At 43.1% G+C, this 19072-nt stretch overlaps 2 protein-coding genes across 3 annotated transcripts in view; one reads left to right on the top strand and one right to left on the bottom strand.

Annotated features, from left to right (window-relative positions):
• Nucleotides 1-18501, top strand: part of aven (apoptosis, caspase activation inhibitor) — a 30893-nt gene extending 12392 nt beyond the window's left edge. Inside the window, exons 3-8 of one of the 2 annotated variants that reach the window (XM_020603883.1) lie at nucleotides 11391-11461; nucleotides 11841-11936; nucleotides 12521-12821; nucleotides 13460-13629; nucleotides 13774-13795; nucleotides 18481-18501. In XM_020603883.1, coding sequence (XP_020459539.1) covers nucleotides 11391-11461; nucleotides 11841-11936; nucleotides 12521-12821; nucleotides 13460-13602 — 611 coding nt within the window. In that variant the 3' untranslated portion in view covers nucleotides 13603-13629; nucleotides 13774-13795; nucleotides 18481-18501. Of the gene's footprint in view, nucleotides 1-11390; nucleotides 11462-11840; nucleotides 11937-12520; nucleotides 12822-13459; nucleotides 13630-13773; nucleotides 13796-15895; nucleotides 16016-18480 lie in introns of those variants that run through there. The other variant, XM_020603884.1, reaches the window with a different exon arrangement.
• Nucleotides 15897-19072, bottom strand: part of ryr3 (ryanodine receptor 3) — a 92231-nt gene continuing 89055 nt past the window's right edge. Inside the window, 5 exon segments of the mRNA XM_020603886.1 lie at nucleotides 15897-16123; nucleotides 17351-17402; nucleotides 17493-17593; nucleotides 18214-18278; nucleotides 18524-18680. Coding sequence (XP_020459542.1) covers nucleotides 16028-16123; nucleotides 17351-17402; nucleotides 17493-17593; nucleotides 18214-18278; nucleotides 18524-18680 — 471 coding nt within the window. The 3' untranslated portion in view covers nucleotides 15897-16027.

Genomic DNA, 19072 nt, shown 5'->3' with positions numbered 1-19072 from the left:
GGGCAAAATGATTAAAGCACAATATGGCCTGGCCCGGTACAAAACACTGGTTTAATGTGCTTGTTTCAGTGGATAAATTCCAGCACTGAACTAGAAATCTGCGTAACATCCTTAACTCCCTCTGTGAAGTATGAATCCATCTTATTCCCAGACTGTCTTGAAATGTGTCTCCTCAGTGCGTTGGCTCTGTTTGAACAGACTTCAGTGGATTTTTCCCCAACAGTCCAAGGTGGTGGTTTCTTTCCAGCTTCACCAAACCTGTATGCCATGTTAATCTATTAAGTAACCTTACAAACACCAGTCTTAATTTATTTTCCTAAAAAAAATATATATAATATGTAGGCTAAACAAATGTCAGAATTTTAATCTCCCCAAACTTACCCATCACAAATAGCCCTCTGGAAACTCGGCTTGTGCATTGTGAAACATCAAGTCCCTCCACCCATACAAAGGTATTGGCTTTGAAAATTGCTGCTGCTTTATGTAGTTGTTATAACTGAGGATTTGGGAATCACAGCTCATCATCCAGGGGGTCCCACCGAGGTTACACAATTTGTCTGTCTCCTTCAGAAATCACATCTTGCGTGAGCTTCCTCAAAGGACCACAGATGTTTCATCCTCGGTCTGTGTGATTGAACTGCGTGAGTGGACTGGGTGCTGTGCATTTCTTTGAAGCAGATTTTCTTTCATGTGAATGCATCATGCATGTTCGAGTGGACCCTCGAACCACAGGCTAGCTATTGATTATCAGGAGAAGGGTATGAGGCGTTTGTGATTTATTCCTCAGGGAGTCCATGTAATGAGGCACACAGCCACATGGTGATAGCTCAATTTCCTGTTCGCCTACAAGGTTGGCCCCTGTGACACCACTACTGTTACTGCATTGGCGATAGGCTAATAGTGTTGGCCTCTCTGTGTGGAGCTTACCGAATGTGACTGATGAGAGACGATACAGTAACCTTAGTGTAGCATAAAGAACAAATACTTTTTGAGACTGTGAATTTATTTTGCAGCTGAAACTGTACCTGGATTTTATTAGCAGTTTCACCCTGAGATGTTTGGGTTGTCTGGTTGACATCAGCATGATATTGAAGAGATTTGTAGGTCGGAAACCAGAAGGGTGTGCTCCAGTTAACGGGGTATCACACTCCCCAGCTTGCCTGGGTATAACTGGGTGCTGCTGATTGGTGAAACTGGTTGAGGAGAAGCAGTGTGATCTCTGTCTTGATGCTGAACAGACAATGAGCAGTGTGGAACTGGGATTTCCAAACTGGAAAGCGTCCCTTAAATCCTCTAAGTCAACATATCAGTGAAATTTGATTACTCTAGATCTGTGTACAGTCTTCAAGGCTGTCAAAATATTGACTTTGAGGGTGATGTTTTTATTTTTGTCCACAGATGATCTATAGTTATGTCAGACCAATATTGTCAAATAATCTTTAAATCCATAAGCTGAGCCAATTATTTTTCAAAAAGTGTGTTTAGAAAGAAAAACCAAATTAGTCATTTAATGGTGTGATTCTCTGCCTCAATTAAAGGTGATTGCTTTGTTTGCTTCACACCTCCCACACTTTGTTGCTTGCCCTGTGGTAAATAACAATAGTGGTGCTGATAATGATGGCACATTACACTTTCCACCAGATGTGTGGCATCCAGAAGTGTTTGGTTGTCATCCTCCTGTTTTGTATTTAATGTCAGCTCAGGCTGCTCATTAGCTGTGACCAACCAGATGTAACATTTGTCATCCCGTTGGATGGTCTTTTAGCCAAATACCCAACAGTGTGAACCCAGTTCTCTGGAAACGGTCATCGTTGACATTAGCATACCAAGATGACCTTTGCTTCAGGTAGCCTTTGACTGACTCCGAACTGCTTTATCCCGCGAGCGAGCAATGTTCCCTCCAGTGTAAATAACACATCCTACAGCATTTTGTAGGAAGAATCTAAGCTAAAACATGCACTTCTGTCTGTTGCACCTTGAGTGAGTGAAGCCCTGCCCTCAAACAGACACACAGACCTGAGACTGGATGCACGGAGTAGCTACTGTAATTCCAGATTTCCATTTATAAATTTCCATCCATCTTCATCCGAGACCGGGTTGCGGGGGCAGTAGTCTGAGCAGAGCCTCCCAGACTTCCGTCTCCCCACACACCTCCTCTAGCTCCTCAGGAGGAACCCCTTGGCATTCCCAGGCCAGCCGGGAGACATAGTCTCTCTAACGTGTCCTGGGTCTGCCCCGAGGCCTTAGCCCAGAGGGACATGCCTGGAATAGGCGTCCAGGGGGCATCCTAAACAGGTGCCCAAGCCAACTCATTTGGTTCTGCTCAATGTGGAGGAGCAGTGGCTCTACTCTGAGCTCCTCACGGGTGACTGAGCTCCACACCCTATCCTTAAGAGTGTGCCCAGCCACTCTCCGGAGGAAACTCATTTCTGCCGCTTGTATCCGTGATCTCATTCTTTCGGTCATGATCCAAAGTTCATGGCCATAGCTGAGGGTAGGGACGTAGATCGACCGGTAAATTGAGAACTTCGTCTTATGACTCAGCTCCTTCTTCACCACAACGAACCGGTACACAGACTGCATTACTGGCACAGGATGCCACGAGGGACATGGTTAGTTCCCCCTCCCTGGAACCGACACCTTAACATGGTGGAGGGGGTTTGAGTGCCTAAATGATCCCAGGAGCTATGTTGTCGGGGGCTATAGGTCCCTGGTAGGGTCTCTCATGGCAAACAGGCCTTGGGTGACAGACCAGACAAAGGGTGGTTCATAGGCCATTTATGAAGAACAAAAAATCGAGGCTCACGTTTACCCCGCCCGGTATGGGGTCACCGGGGCCCCACTCTGGAGCCAGGCCTGGGGGAGGGGCCCCTGTGCGAGCGCCTGGTGGCCACAAGGCCTGGTCGGGCTCAGCCCGAAACCACAACATGGAGCCACCACCCCCTGCGGGAGAGGCCATAGGGGGGCGGTGTATTGTGTTTTGGGCAGTGGCCGGGGCCGAGTGCCCGGCCGACCCAAACCATTTATAAATGTATCAAACAAAACCAGATAAAAGCCAGCTTGTTTTGCTTTTAAATTGGCCACGAAGTACATGAACCAATAGATGTCATGATGAGCATCACACCTCTAGTACCAGGATTCCGGTAACTGTGTTTTAAGCTCGGTGCAAAAGGGCTTAAATCAAAAAAGACCCCTTTAAGGAAGCTCAATATAACATAGTGGCAGTCTGTCATTATCTCTGTGTGAAGGGGATAGTGGCTGCAGCATATCTGCTTGTGTTATGTCTGTGTGTATATGAAGGTGTCGGTAGAACATTGACAATAGTATTTAATACATCACAGAATCAAAATAAAATCACATCAGTGTTGAGTAGATTTGTGAGCATCAGCCGTGAATTGAAACAATGGTTGTTGGAGATGATAAGAATCAGAGTCCACTTGGTCTAAGGAGTTAAAGGGACCCTATTAGTTGGTCCTGTTTTCTGACCACACTGGCAATTGTGTGTTTATACAGTAGTTGTTCCAGACTGTTAAGTTGTGTCACGCTCAAGGGAGGATGAAAAGTACACATTTTCAGGCAGCCTCTCCAGGAAGTCCTTTATAGTGTTGCATTTGGTTGTTTACTTGAGGGATTTACAGCTATTTACCCATCTGGCACATGACACCTATTGGATGGTTGTCCATCCTGGAAGAAGGATCCCTCCTCCCCGATTGGGAGTTTTTCCTTACAAAAAGTGTCGTATGCTGTACAGATTGTAAATTTGTGGTATTGAGCTTCATGAATAAAGTATATCTTGACTTCTGATGCAGCATACTGCTCCCTCAGAACAACCCTAAGTCTGAAAACAATTTGGACACCAAAACGCTCAACTATCAGGAATTGTGACTTTCACTTTTTTGATCTGCATATTGGCCAGATGATCGTTGATGACCGTTCTTCCAAAAGATATTCCCTCACGTGGTGGAGACGGTGTCTGACACTTCGCTCCATCATCTCCCATAGGGGTTCATCTGGGGTGAAACCTGGCGATCGCGAAGGCCTCAGCATATGAGTCGTGTCATTTTCATACTCGTAAAACCATTCAGTGACCCCTTGTGTCCTGAGGATGGGGGGCATTAAATCTGATCCTTTAAACTGTAAAATGTCAGTATAACCTCCTATCAATACCAACAGCCAACACGCCAAAGGACAAAAGACATTGTTTATTCACAGTAACTGCAGCCTTCTGGAAAAAAGGACGTTGTCTTTGTGAAGCCACGGGCACTAAGGCTGAGTTTTACATTGTATTTGTCTTGTAAGTGTCTTTACAGAGCGCAGGTGGCAGTGCGTGTTTTGTGCCTGTGTCGTGATCCAGTCAGACAGTTACGAGAGTGTTCTGATGAATTTACTACAAGAACGGAGGAACTTGGGATTTCTGGAGAGAATAGATCGAGCGTGGTGGCTGCTCTGGGTATACTGTTTGGATTGCAGTGCTGCATTGTCTGTCACGTTCCATCCGTTTAAGTCTTCAAAGGACCGAAACATTCAGGCTTTCTGGCAGTTTGGTGCTTATTTAAGGCGACCCACATGTCTTTATTTAGCTGTCAGTGGGTGCTTTGTTCTTATCTTCCTCAGGGCTTTGAGAGAGAAGAAACACTGGTAATGGTTTGCCTTTGACAGTCTTTGTTTCAAAAATGCACTTTTTTGCATCAGTTTGTCAGTTTATGGTATGTATGGATATAACAACTTTACAAGGCCAATTTGATTAGCCAGCAGTTTAGCTTCCCTGCCATTTTTCTAGCGTTGCACAATGAGAGGCAATATGAAAAGAAAAGCTGTTGATGGAAAACTAATGGCCACTAGTGTGGGATGGGTGCAAATTAGGGGAACCTGACCTTCTGTTTGACATTTCTTGGGTCACAAAAGTCAGTTTGTGTTGTCTAATGATCCCATAATTAATTTTGTTAATGTCAGATTTGTTTCGATCTTGAAAGAGTGAAGTATTTCTCACATTTTATGACGGACTAGACCAGCAGGCAGATATTTCATTTTTTAAACGATGTTTATTCACACAGTAGATAAAGTCATTTTTAGGCTTGCTAGCTGTGTTGCTATAGGGGCGGCATTGTCGGTCAGTTCACCGCTGTGATCCAGACTGAAATATCTGGGTTGCTAAGAAAGTTGTTACCCAGAGTATAAATACTAATCACCTTGGTGATCCACTAATATTTCTTTTAGCTCTGCCATGAGGCTTACATTTGTGGTTAAAGGCAAAATGTCACAGTAACCATTGGATGAATATTAGTACACCCCTCAGAATGAACTGTAATCACTGATTACAGTAGAATGTTCTTGTGTGCTCCACTAGCAGAGGGATGACTCAGTGCAGCCATCTGTTTTATACCGATTGTAGCATTCCTGAATTTCATAAAACAACATGAAGAACAGCACCTTTTCTTACATAACAGTGTCTAGCAAAGAGCTTAATAGGACAATTACCGGTGTGTGATGTTTGAGTATGATTGATTAGTTCCCAGCCCCTTGCCTCCAAACAAGCTGCACACTAATTAAACACATGCCTAATCAGAACAAGGCCTCGAGTGGATTGGAGGTCTTCTGACATGGCTTGAACATAAACAGCCTCACACAATCACCATTAAAAGTTAAGAGTAAATAGCTTCTGGCCTCTTTGTTGTCTCGCCTGGTTTGCTCTAGATTTTAAATTGCAATTAGCGCACACGGTGATTATCAACGCGTGGTGGCTTTCAGCGCCATGTCGTGTTGGGCTAATTGGTTTGGTTAAAAAGGCGTGACACAAGGTAGTGTAGTTCTCAGAAAGATAATGCAACAGGTTTCTCTGAGCAGTCTGTTTTGCTTCGCTCCCTCCATCTTTTTCTTTTTTCACCTTGCTTTTACTTCCATTTCTCATCCCGCCCCCTCTTATTGCTACTACGCCTATCAGATGGGGTTCATCATGATAGTAATAATACTTGACTGCTCTTCAGTTTCCTATGAGCTTCCATCGTCTCTTATCAAGAGAGGATCTGCCACGACAGCCTGTTTAATAGAATTACTCACTGATCACCCACCATTACTTTGCTGGCAAATGGGGGAGCGAGAAATATGTGTATTCATCTTCCAGTTACATAAAATGTCAACATTTCACTGCAGGTGTTAGTGGAAACTGAGCAGCCATTCCTTTTTCTGTCCAGCCAGCCACCGCTCTAAGAAAGAAGGCTCATCACGGTGAAGTTCAGACCGCAGCTGTCCACAGTGCGAGGGGTGGGTCTGTGCACTGTGCTGTATGCTTAAGGTGTGGCCCAGTCAACAAGGGTGTGCACCTGTGGTGTGTGTGTGTGTGTGTGTAGCTCTGTCTGCACGGCGGCCGGAAGGGCAACAGCGGCATGCTCCACCAAACAGGATGAGAAAGTACTGCAGGGCGACACAGCACAGAGTACACTGTCCTCACCGTATTTGTACAGTGGTATTCAAACGTTCGGGAACCTCTGGGCGAATTACAGTACATGTTTTGGTGATTGTTGAAGTGTAAAGTAAATACCACCCCTGCAGCACTGAGTCTACCACTGTGGGTAGATCTTAAAATCACTGTGCATGTTAAACAGCCTAAAAATATCCCACAGACTGAAACGATCTGCAAGGAAGTGTGGGCAAAAATACCTACAAACGGAGGCTCTTAGTTGGCTGCAGCATGGTTTTAAGGTGTGATATCTGCTGAAGAGGGGTCACTAAATGCTGGCGTGGTAGGTGCCCAAACACTTTCACATTTACTGTTTAGTTTTAGTTCTTAAAATAAAAAGTAACAGCTGCCGCACTGGGACTTGGCTTTGAGTCATGCAGTGATAACAGAGATGTTAAATAATTCACCATTGTTGCAGGATATTGCAGCTAACAGTCGTTTTCATTAGCGAGTTTTCTGCTGATAGGTCAAAAATGTCCATCATAAGTTCTCACAGCCTTCACATCACTTATTGTTCATATTGTCACACTGGAGAAACCAGTATAAAAACATGCAGTCCCATATAACAGTTAGTGGCATTAATGCTTCTGTTAGGTTGCTGTGAAGAAGATGGGTTAGGACAGTTGTAAAGTCTTGTCAGATTTCAGTTTCTGTGTTTCCCAGCCCCCCAGCCTTTTTGGAAAGAGGTGCTACAGATGTGGCATGTCTTATCTTTGTCCTGACTCAGCTGTGTCACAGAGCAGAACAGAGGAGAGGGGTGAAGATGAACAGCGGCGCAGTGAGACTGGAGTGGCGTTGAGTGGAGCAGGAAAACAGCAGAGCGGAACAGAAAGGCGGGAGCACGGCCAGCGAGAGCGCACAACTCATCCTAGATATAAAAGATGAGAGCGTGACTCGGCACTAGGGAGCCATAGATAGCTCAGCGAAGCCAGGGTCGCAGGCAAAAAGCCACATTTGTTAAAATGGGGTTTAGCCAGCAAGATGTCAAGAGACAGGACGCCACATTATACAGAAGTTACACAACGCCAGCTGAGCGCCTCAGCACACGGCACGAGTAGTGCACTGTGTATTCACTGTCTCCCAGCTGCCGCTGATGCACTTAGGCAGTGTTTTAAGCTATGAATTGATCTTTAATCAGCTGTGTGCAGTGAGGTCAGCAGCTTTACTGACAGGTGTTATTTCCAGGTGACCTTGAATAGTTTGGAGATGAAACGGTGTGGAAACATTTGCTGATGATGTGCGGTAAACATGTTACTACATTTAGTATGTAGCTGTGGTGGCCAGTCCACATTTTACTGACTTTAGTGCTGAAAATAGCAGTTGATGAGTCCAGTAGCTGATTAGTCAGTTGTTGAAGTCGTTACCATTCATGAGTTCCAAATATTTTCTGCTTCTGACTCACTTTTGGACAAAATGTGCAACATCATCTTGAGCTCTGAGAAACTGTGATGGATTTTTTTCCACAGTTTTCTGATATTTTAGGCCATAGAACAGATGATTGATTGATAAACTCGGGTTCATAAAGACTCTTTAATATTCTGCTTTGAAAGACAAAAACAATAGTGAACGATGCATAAAACGAGCACATGGCTCGATGACCATTGAACAATAATCAGCAGATTGATCTGCAATGAAAATGAACATGAACATTGATCCTGAGAGAGGAGCGGCCACTGTCTCATGTATGATGCTAAATACCAGCTGGGGCTGCAGCTGAGCTTCACTCATTACTGATTCAACAGTCAATAATTTGGTCTATGAGCTGCTGAACAGTGACGAAATGTCCTTTAAAAGCAACAAATCAGACTGGAGAAGCTGAAACAAGTTCATGTTTAGTGTTTTTGCTAATAATCAACTCCTCATATTAGCTCCCATCTAACAAATCCTAGCAAAAACGTTCAGTCTGTTTTGTGACCGAAGGCCAAGCACCAGTGTGTATTTGTGCACTGTGATTAGAGCACACACTAGTGTTTTTCACACAGCGTGCTCCACAGATCCGCTGTCAATGTTAAATTCTGCCAAGAGTCGAGAGGGGATTTAGGTCTCAGATCTGTTTGGACGAGTCTGCTTCACACTGTCATTTTTCTTCTTTCCCTCCTCACCCGCTCGCTCCTCTCTCTTCTTCACACACACCCCTCCTTCAGTCCTCACTTCTTCTGCCTTTTGGAGCTTGGACAGAAGTTTTTCTCATCCTCACTTGCAGCGGTTGCCATGGTTTTGTCAGCACCTCCGAACTACCTGGGATGATATTTCCATGGACACAGATCAGGATGACACCGGGCTCTGAGGTGTAGGAGGGAGACGGTTCACCGGTATCGGTAGTTCTGTGTGTTGGAGACCGACTGACAGAGAGAGCAGCAGCAGCAGCAGGAGGGGGGTTTGGGTCTGGGCAGATATTAAACAGAGAGGAAGAGGAGCTGGAAAACAGTGAACATAAGTGCGAGAGGCCGGGCTGTTCACTGCAGCAACTGTTGAGGGTGAATTTCATGAGATTTCTCATTTAGTTTTAACGCAGAGTTGTTCATGGATAGGTCTGTGAACAACAACAACAACAACAACAACAACAGCAAAGTGAGAGGAATGAGCCGAGGCACCTCGTGCACACTGACGCCTGGAGCAGTTCCATTAACCAACATTTGAATGACATGATTACACAGGCTTTCCTGCTCTCCATGATGAATCGCAAATTATGGCCTAAATGAAAGAGAGTGTCTTTAATGCATCATTGTCTGTCGGCAGACGAGGCCAGGGAGAACTGGATTGGTTTTTTTAGATGGATACCGACAGTGATATTTGAGAATGATTTTTAAAAAGTGTATGCAACATAAAAACAATCAGCAGACAAACTTTATAGCACATTTTATACAAGACACATGCAATTCAAAGCCCTTTACATGACAAACCAACACAGCATGATGTTAGAGACTGTAGCAGTGAGGAAAAGACGAGGCAGAGATGGAGGTAGCAGAGATGAGGAGTGACGAGGAAGGACAGGATTAGGAACGAGCACATCGCAGGGACAGCTCAGGTCAGCTGTTTTGGGGACAAGGTCAGAGAGGCCAGATTCCTTACAGTGCAACCACCAACCGTCTTGTTCTTTCCTTCTACACAGACTGGAAGTGTTTTCTGGTTGTGCTGCTATAGGATGAAGCCCTGACAGTTTTTCCAGCACTGCCCTTATACAGGTGGATGTGTTGTTGTAAGTCATCGATAAATTTGGACACCTAGAGGAAGTGTTTGCATAAGAGTTTTAAATTCAAAGCTAAACCAATGTTAAGACTTGCACTTTGGATAGAAGTGTACGCCCGTCTTGCCGTGTTCCTCAGAGAGAGAACCCTCGCTTTCAAACGATAAGATGCTGCTTTTGCTTTTGTGCTTCAAAATTAAAATTGTGATCACCAGTGTTTTCAGTTTAGAGGCTGTTCTTTCTGTCTGATCCTTTGAACCAGCGTTCAGCACCCAGCCTAGAAAACATTTATTGCTGCAGTTTCCTACACTGCAGTTTCATTTCCCATTTCCCAGCATCTGTGCCAGTACCAGTATCAGCCAATAATGGTAGTGTGGAAAACATAGCCATCAGATTTTAGCATGTAGAGTCATGTTCCAACTAATTAAACTAATAATCAAAACCAATTGACATCCAGCATCAGTTACATAAATGTGCTTTATAGAAAACATCTGATTTCATGGAGTTACTCCGATATTGAAGACGGTAGTTTTCAACCTGGACCTTCTCAGAGCTCTCTGGATGTCTCCCTGGTTCCCTGAGTGAAAAGTTTGTGCGGGATGCTGTTGTCAAATCATGTGAGATCAGCTTAAGATACTAGCAGCTGTAATTTAAGTCTGAAATTTGGTTTTCGATTTCACGTCCACCAAATCCAGATTTTATATACAGATCTTTCTCCGTCGGGGTGGAAATCTGTCAATCGCACCAATAGCAGACACCATGAGGCCAGAGATAAAGGCATCCACCCAGTCAGCCGTCACATAAAGCTGACATTCCCATTCCCTTCTCTTATCCGCCCGCCTCGCAGCCAGAGTAACCTCGATAAGGCTGCTACTCATTAATCATCTGCCTGTTTTGACAGCGGCAGACAAAAAGCCCTCCTGGTGCTTTTTGTTTTTGACCCCCTTCACTTCCTGTACAATCAAGCAATCAAGGACAACTGCAGATGGCGCTGAGTGTCTGTAATATAATGCACACAGGACGGAGGAACAGGCTGTGGCTGATTGCAGCTCTGACAGGCCTCCCGCTGGTCGTCCAGCTGTGTGTGGCGCTGACCACTTGGCTGTTTGATCCACGCTCCAACACTTGACTGTTTTTATTTGAATGTGTTGTATTATTTAAAATAACATATTACATCGTAAATAGAGCAATGTGCCTGTTCTATTAAATATAGAATAGAGGGAATAGATGCTGACTGTCAGTTTCAACCCATTCTAAAAAAAAAAAAACCCACACACACAAAACAATGTGATTTCTAGAAGTGGGGCTTCACATCTGATTTTGTGTGTCCTTGCTGTGCCGGATGTCGTCTTATGACTCAACACATTTGTTACTCATCTACCTCAACTCAAGTTTCAAGTTTGTCTGCTGTTCATTAATAACACAACCTCAGCGTGTTCGTAGGCACAGGAGCCCTCAGCCAGCGGATGTTTTGGAAGCGGCGCGGCATGTCGGCGCTGCTTTAGGTGTCACACACAGAGGAACACTGTTTACCATGTCAGACATTTTAGGTGTGAAGGCCTCTCACTCTGTTGTCCATGAGCACAACAGCTGGATCGATCGCACACAGTCTTTGTTGTCTTCAAGAGAAATAGATAAACTGAAGAGGATAAGTGTTTTGATTTGGATTAAGTCAGATGGTTATACTGACAGTACTGCAGGGCATTGTCTGCACGAGTTCTCACTGTTTGTGTGTGTCCTCCTCAGGGGATTCATTCACTCAGTTCCGGTTTTCAGAAGAAAAGGGGTGGGAGATGGACTCGTTTACAGCCAATCAGGTAAATCTGTAATGTGCCCAACCTGCAACACTATTGTGTAGTATGGATTTCATGAGGAAATGACACTTTAAAGATTGGATTCAAACATATTTAGGTCCAAAATCTGGAACTGGTTACAAAAAAGACCTTCAGTAGCATTTTATTTACTCACCTATATAGTTAAAAGAACATAATACAGAATGCAAAGATGTGGCGATTTCAACACAGAAGATTTTAAATGTTATACTAGAATTAGATTTTGGCTTCAAGTGATTTGATTTTATGTCTTGAAATCAAATTGGTCAAAATGTGGTGGTAATGTTGAGTAAAGGCTTTTCAGAATCTGTTGTAGCTTTGCACATCTAAGACGTACGGGCACTGTTCTTTGCATCCTCTCCAGATGTCGGCAGTGTTTGTGGACCTCCCTGCTCTGGCCCAGAGCCTGCAACAGGTTCCTCTCCACCAGAGACTCAACCTGGAGGCGGAGCTTCTTCAGGTAGGTTGTTTCACTGTGTTTAGACTTTCCTCATCAGCCGACCACCAGCAATAGAAGCAGTACATTGAGTGAGAGAGAGATGTCTGCCCTACTTGGCTTAACCTGACTTCTGATCAGCAGCAGCAGATGGATGGGTGTATTAATTTGTCTTAAAGTGAAAAAATGCTGTCTTATTTTCTCCTGGTGGATTCAAACATTAGGTGGAGCACTCGCCCTGAGTTGAACAAAAACCCACGCAGCTGCTTTTGGTTTGACTATGTGGAGACGATTCATCAAAAAGGTCATATTGGTGCTTGGTGAATGCTAATTTTGGCTTCAGCTGTACGAGCATAGTAAGAGCAGTTAAACATCAGCACATTGTCATTAACCTCAAGGTGCTGCCATGCTGACGTTTTAGAACTGGTTTTATATACTTTAAAGGTTGGATACAAGAGATTCAAAGCCTAATTATGGAATTGACTACTCAAATATTTATCTGCTTTTGTGGTATTTTGTTCTTGCCAAGTTTTTCATACTTGAAGCTTACTGTGCATCTTGTTTCAGTCATTAATATTGATTTTTTTTTTTTTTTTTTTTTTTTTAAGGTTTTGACACCAGTGGAGCTTCCCACTATGACCCTTGCACCTAAACAGGAAATGCCCAAAACATCCACATTTATTTCACCTTCCACAACTTCAAAAAGCTTCGGCACCACCCAGAAGGTTCCTGTGCCTCCAAACCCAGTGTCAGGCTCAGTCTCACAGGCTTCCTCGAACACTGCTGACCTGCCAGCGGACGATGGTGACGAGGAGCTGGACCAGCTGCTCAGTTTACAGAAACCAGACTCGAGCGTTTTACATGACCAGTCTGTCGGTGTCACAGATGAGAACGCCATTCCAGAGAAAGGTAAGTATGTTCATACTTTAATCCAGCGGCATAAACTTTAAGCATATCTTAAGGATTGGCAAATTGTTTTCAACATCTTTCTGGTGCTGTTACACCCCAATTAATTTCAATTTTTTTATTCAGCTCCAATTCCTTTGTGCTTTTAGGGCAGATTATTTCTTGGCTCTGAGTATTAGTGGGCTTAGCAGAGACTCCATAAGATTATTGTCCAAGAAACAGTCAGGCCCACAACCCCCGTGTAACACAAGCAGTTGTGCAACTTTTGTACATTTCAAACAGAGGAGCTGTAACATGTAATTTACATGAGCTGTGGAGGTGGTAGATGATTTTTATTGCCATTGGACAAAGCCAGGAAACCGTTTCCACCTGATTATAGTGTTTATGCTAAGCTGACCAGCTGCTGGCATCATACTTAACTGACAGACGTGAGTGGTATTCATCATCGTACCTCACTTTCTGGTTGACGTTCATCTCTCAACACATTGAAATGACCAAGCATTTAATTAAAATGTAGCAAATATATTATGGGAAAACGAGTTTTCAAATCAGTTTATCTTAAACATTCAGCATTTAAGAATTTACATTCAAAACATATGTGATGGTCTGAGAAGTTCTTTTCCCGTGTTTTTAATCTGCAGCATGTGATGAAATGAAAGCGGTGGTACAAGACCAGATGGAGACAGTCAAAGACAAAGATGTTGCACATCCAAATTCTCCTTCCGTTAGGCAGGAAATAACAGAGGAGGACCTGGAGGACTGGCTCGACAGCATGATCTCCTGACCCCCAGTGACCAAGGAATGACTTCAGGTCCATAAAAAGAAACTGGGCTGTTTGTGAATTCAACCTTTGCAGCATTATCCTTTAAAAATCAAAACTAAATAGAGCTTACTATATTTTTATGCTAAAGGATATGATAGAAATTATATTTTATTGTTTTTGCTTGGTTTCTAGGATGGAGAGACAATGTTTGGAGGTGAGGAGATGGGACAGCACGTCTCAAACATTTGTAAGAATGTGTCAAAATGTTCCTTCTGCGCTCCACGTTTCAGAGAAAGAATCCTCTGTTCTTTTTGAGAGTGTTGTCATAAGAGGGATCCCTGTTGTCATGGCGACAGGCAGATAATGAAACAGGTCACAGGCAAGATTATTGCATCAGTTGCTTTATTTTCTCCCCCTCATCAAAAGAAATGCAGTTTACCAAAGCTACCACGTACATACAAATGGCCAGACAATAGCAGTTTGTTGTTAATTCCTCAAACCAGGTTTTCCTGCTTGTTGCGTTTTTTGTTTTTTTTCCTACTGTGGAAAGAAGTGCAAGTGGTCAGGACACTGCAGCTTAAAGGAGAACTTTTTGTTTTTTACCTGCTCTATTTCCCCTAAGAGTGACTTTATAGCTATTAATTCTGCTATCACGAGCTCTGTTGCAAAGGTTTAGGAAAAGGGCATCACCAGGGCAACACGTTAGCCTCAGAGCAGTCAAATTATTTATGCTTGTGCCTGAGTCAGAAGGAAGTGAATACAAGATAGAGGATATGTCTCATGCACCTGATAAGGGCCGTCATTTACCTCACTTGCATCTTTTCCTTGTCTTAGTCTTGCTCCCATAAAATGCAAAGAGAGAGGACTTGAGGAAACGCATCAATAACGACATGAGATGTCCTTACCTCAGATCCCTCATCTGAAGTGTCCAATTAAAAAGGCATGTCAGTTCACAGAAAACCTCTGTGAAGGATGGCCTTGTTTATCCTCTGCCATGGCTCCTCCAACACCGTCCTCAGTCCCCGCTCCAAGAGACTTGGAACAATCTTATAAGAGACATGAGACGTATCCACAGACACTTGGAGTCACCATTACAGCTAACTGCATAGGATGACTGGGTCAGTCTGTAAGTTGACCCATTGTGTATATTCCTAGGCAGGTAACTGTAATGGCTACTCCAGACATCTCCTGTCTCTTATCTTGGCTCTGAGGACCAAGGATGGTGCTGGAGGAGATGTGACAGAAGATACACAAAACCATCCTTCACAGAACTGACATGTACCTTTATCAGAAATCATTTGGTGACTGGACAATTCAGATGAAGGATCCGAGGAAAGGTTCCTCCTCACATCTTACATGGGCAGGACTAGGACAAGAAAAAGATGCAAATGAGGAAAATGCTTATGAGACTTGCGATGTCCCCACTATCTTGTATCTACTTGCCTTCTGACTCAGAGCTAAGTGTGAAAATTATTTGTTAAACCATGTCTGTGCACTGTCTAATTGGCTGCTCTGGTGATGCCGTTTACCGTAACCTTTCGTTTCCACAAATCTCTACAGCAGAGGTAGTGATAGCACAATTAACATTTAGCTACAGAGTCATCTAATGACCTGTAGGAGAAATACAGCAGGTTCAAGTTATCCTTTTAGAACAAAACCAAACTAAGCAACATTTACACAAGGCTCATCTAGATTTTATACAATTTTTTTAATGTAAAAGCCACAAAAGTAGCATGAGCTAAATCTGCTTGTAATTAACCCAGAACTAAAGCACTGCATGTGTCAGGAGGGACGAGTTTTAAATTATTTTTTACTTTGCATAGTTTCTCATAAGGCACAGTGGCACGCGACCAACACATAAAGTGAGTCGTCTCCGGTTCCTGAAAGAACCATCCTCATTGTATCTGACAGATTTGAACCCGCTTTGAAAGGCAGATGGGGTTTCACTCGGTTCACTTAGTGTTAACTCAATCAGCAGTGATCAATACTAACAGCACACATCCATTAGGTCGGTTTGGTAATACTGTAAATCACACTAACATCTTGGTGTAAATCTAGAAATTGTGCATATTCAGACATTCAGTTGTCAATGCTAACCATCTACGTGTACCAAATGTCTACACACATCAAATTGTGCAACAGGTTGGTGTTAAGCAAGTGAAAAGGCCATGTGAATCAAAACAATTTGCATAAAACAGGCATCGTGGCATGTGACTGTAGGTAACAAGGAAGAATGCACAAACCTGCAATATATCAAATCATCAGTCCTAAGTCTTAAATCAATTTCGCTAAGTTGTTTTGTGTATTTCAACAGATTTTTTTTGTAACACTGACACCACAGCAGCAGAGAAAGTCCAGCTAGTGTTGATCTGTCAAGTTCAGTGTTTCTTTCACATAGAAGGAAAGTAAAGAGGGGTGTAAAGGGTACCAGCCGAGGCCGCCCTCCCTAACCCAACTGGTCCTCATATTGCTTACGGAAGCAGTCTCCAGTGGGGAAGAAGTCCCAGCATCTCTCCTGGTACATCTTCCACACATAGGACTCCTGTAGGGGGAGTTGAAAAATTTGGCCATCACCTCCACTACCGAACATTTTGTGATCTCAAGCCATGCAGAGATTCACACCAGTTTTGCGTTATAACTGTTGTAATTTTCATCCTAGGGCTGTTACTTGCTTAACATGCCAGCTAGCTAGCCTTTAGTAGACAAAGCTGCAGCGACTGTGCTCAGGTTATCTCATTCAGTAACCTATGCATTATGTGACAAGACGTACGATGGTGGTGGTTCACGTAATGCAACATAACTGTGTTTTAGTTTCAATAGCTGTTAGGGTTATGATCTCTCTATTATGGTGGCCCTCTGCAAATAAACAAAAAGCTAACAAATTAAGAAAACACGAAGATACAAAGCGTTTAGAAAACACACAGCAAGTAGAAACGCCCCAGACTACAACAGAAATGTTTCCATGTATTGTTTATTTTCAGCAACACTTCATCCTCGACTGTTAAACTGAAGGTAGCTAACTCTTTAGCCTGTTTGACACTTGTTGTGCCTGTAAGATTGTTTCTGAAATTGTTGGCTAATAAGCAAAATGTTAACATTAGGCTAATGGCAGACATCAATGATTACAATCAAAGAAACTCGCATGTTAGCTCATTTTCTCACACTACTAAAGGAGAGTCTCCTTGAGTAGCTCCATGAGTCACAAATGACATTAACAAGCGTAATCCCACCATGTTCATCACTGTCTAGCATCCCCTGGAAGCATTTCTGTTGTAGTCTGTAGCATTTGCTGTGTTTTCCAAACTCTTTGCATCTGTTGTCAAATTGCTTAGTGTTTATTTTTGCATGCTTTCTTACGTTGCAGTGCATAGAGCCCTGAGGGCCACTGTAATAAATGCTTTGTATGCAAACTTCAGTGCTATGAGAAATCAAAGGCTAAAAAAATACTATCGGAAACCATCACAGTGCTAAATTTGTGATAGAGGAACCATGCACATCAACTAAACTCTGGACAGTAACAAGTTAATATCAAAGTCCAAGTAAACCCACGCATTGCTTCTTCCTCCTGCGAAGCCGTGCTTGTGCAACATTTCAACCCACTTGATATGTTGCATAAGTAAAACCTGCTGATGTTGGAGGCAACATGCAGCCTTTTGTTCTTCTCTTCTCTTGAGACTGATCAGATGTGATTATGGTGTTTAACGGTACAAAATGCAGCTGAGGAGCAAGTTCAAGCTCAAATATATGTTTTGAAACTCTTGTCACATACCTGGCCCGTGTGTTCAGTCTCGTCCTTGTTAATCAGGTACATCAGGAAGAACCTGCGCACAGGAGGACACGAGTGGTATGAAAAACCAAAAAGACTTCAAACATGCTGAGTCTGGTCATTTTCTGTTTGCTGCTGCACTCACAGGTAGTTGGCTAGGTTGTGCTCTTGTAAGGTGTGGGTTTCGAACCCGTGAGGCGTTCGGTCGAAGTAGTCATTCCCAATGCCGCAGATGAAGCATTTGGTCTGAAAGAAGAAGACAGGTTTATATTTAGAGTGGGTAAATGACACAGACTTGGTTCAGTTCATTTGGCTCAGAGCAGGAGGAAGAATGAGACGCTGTTGCTATTTCGTTCTGCTCCATGTATGGCTTTAAAAAAAAAAAAAAAAAAGCTGTAAGCATGTCAGAGTGATGGCTGACTCATTCACTGGACTGTTTCAGTAACTTTCATCCTCCGTCATCAGCGACCCCATCGGGAGAAAATCGAATTATGACAAAGAACAGCAAAAAATGCTGCGTCACTGTGGCCACCGTCAGCCAACAAGGCATTTCAATCACATTTGTTGAATGACAGATGGCACAGAAAATGTTCTCCCCATAATATTACACTTGAATAATGTTTCTGTGGTTGCAAAGTTTCACTGTGCTTTAAATGAGGAATGACCAAAAATAGAGAGAACACAAAACAGGGTGTGGTTAGAAGGTGGATTTAACATTAGTTTAGCTTTTGAATTCATGTTCAAGTCACATACCTATGATAATAAAATCCTGCATTTAGACCTTGGTCCATACAAGTATTTTCCTCCAAAGCTATCAACATGACTCAATGAAAGATCATTGTTGATAAAATGTTCTGGTGTCTTACCTCCATGTCCTCCTTCACCTGCTCCTGCTGGTCTCTCAGCTCACCAAAGGCATCAATGATCAAACCTGCAGGGGGGTGCAGCAGTCAGAGTACTTGATACAACCTGTAACAACTATTTTACTAATGAAGCTATTAATACAACTATTAAGCTGATATTAAATACATGACAAGCCTTGTGTATGTGTCAGTGCATGGAGAATTTTTTTTTTTTTTCTTTCACCCGCACTAATGATTTTAAGGCACTGACAAATGTGATCTGTGTTGCAGATCACCTGAAGTACATGACATGAAAAAAGAAGGATGTGCGTACCCTGAATAATGGCCAGCAGGATAACGATGACGAAGAAGAAGAAGGTGATGTCAAACAGGATGCGGTACAGCTCGTAGGGGTCTCCAGCTGGGTCCTCCAACTCATCTCCAATACCACCTCCCGCTCTCACACCCACATACATGTGGAACATGTAGCACTACGGATGGAGAAAAGAAAGTAACTTAAGAGCTTCAGAGCCACGGCACCTTTTTTTAAGTTGAAATTGTGAGTAGTGTATTTAAGGCAGCTGTATCTTGCATCTGTATTTTATAAGACACATCTCTCTCTTCATTATATGCTTCAAACAAGATGTCAATGACTGTGTGTGATTCAAGATGTCAATGGACATTTGGTGTCATCTGTGGTAGGAAAGGTTAAATATAAAGCCTAAAGAAAAACACCAGGAACTACTGAGAATCTTACGTTGTTCTGTTGAAAGGTGAAAATACATTTCATTAACTAATCAGTCTATTTACAGGCAGTACATAGTTTGGAAAAAAGCAATTTTGAGAGCTGTAAATGAGACGCCATTTTCAGTGAATAATCTTG

The sequence above is a fragment of the Monopterus albus genome, unplaced genomic scaffold (genome assembly GCF_001952655.1).
Source record: "Monopterus albus unplaced genomic scaffold, M_albus_1.0 scaffold63.1, whole genome shotgun sequence".
In the NCBI taxonomy this organism is placed as follows: Eukaryota; Metazoa; Chordata; class Actinopteri; order Synbranchiformes; family Synbranchidae; genus Monopterus; species Monopterus albus.
This window is presented reverse-complemented; position numbering and strand designations above follow the sequence as displayed.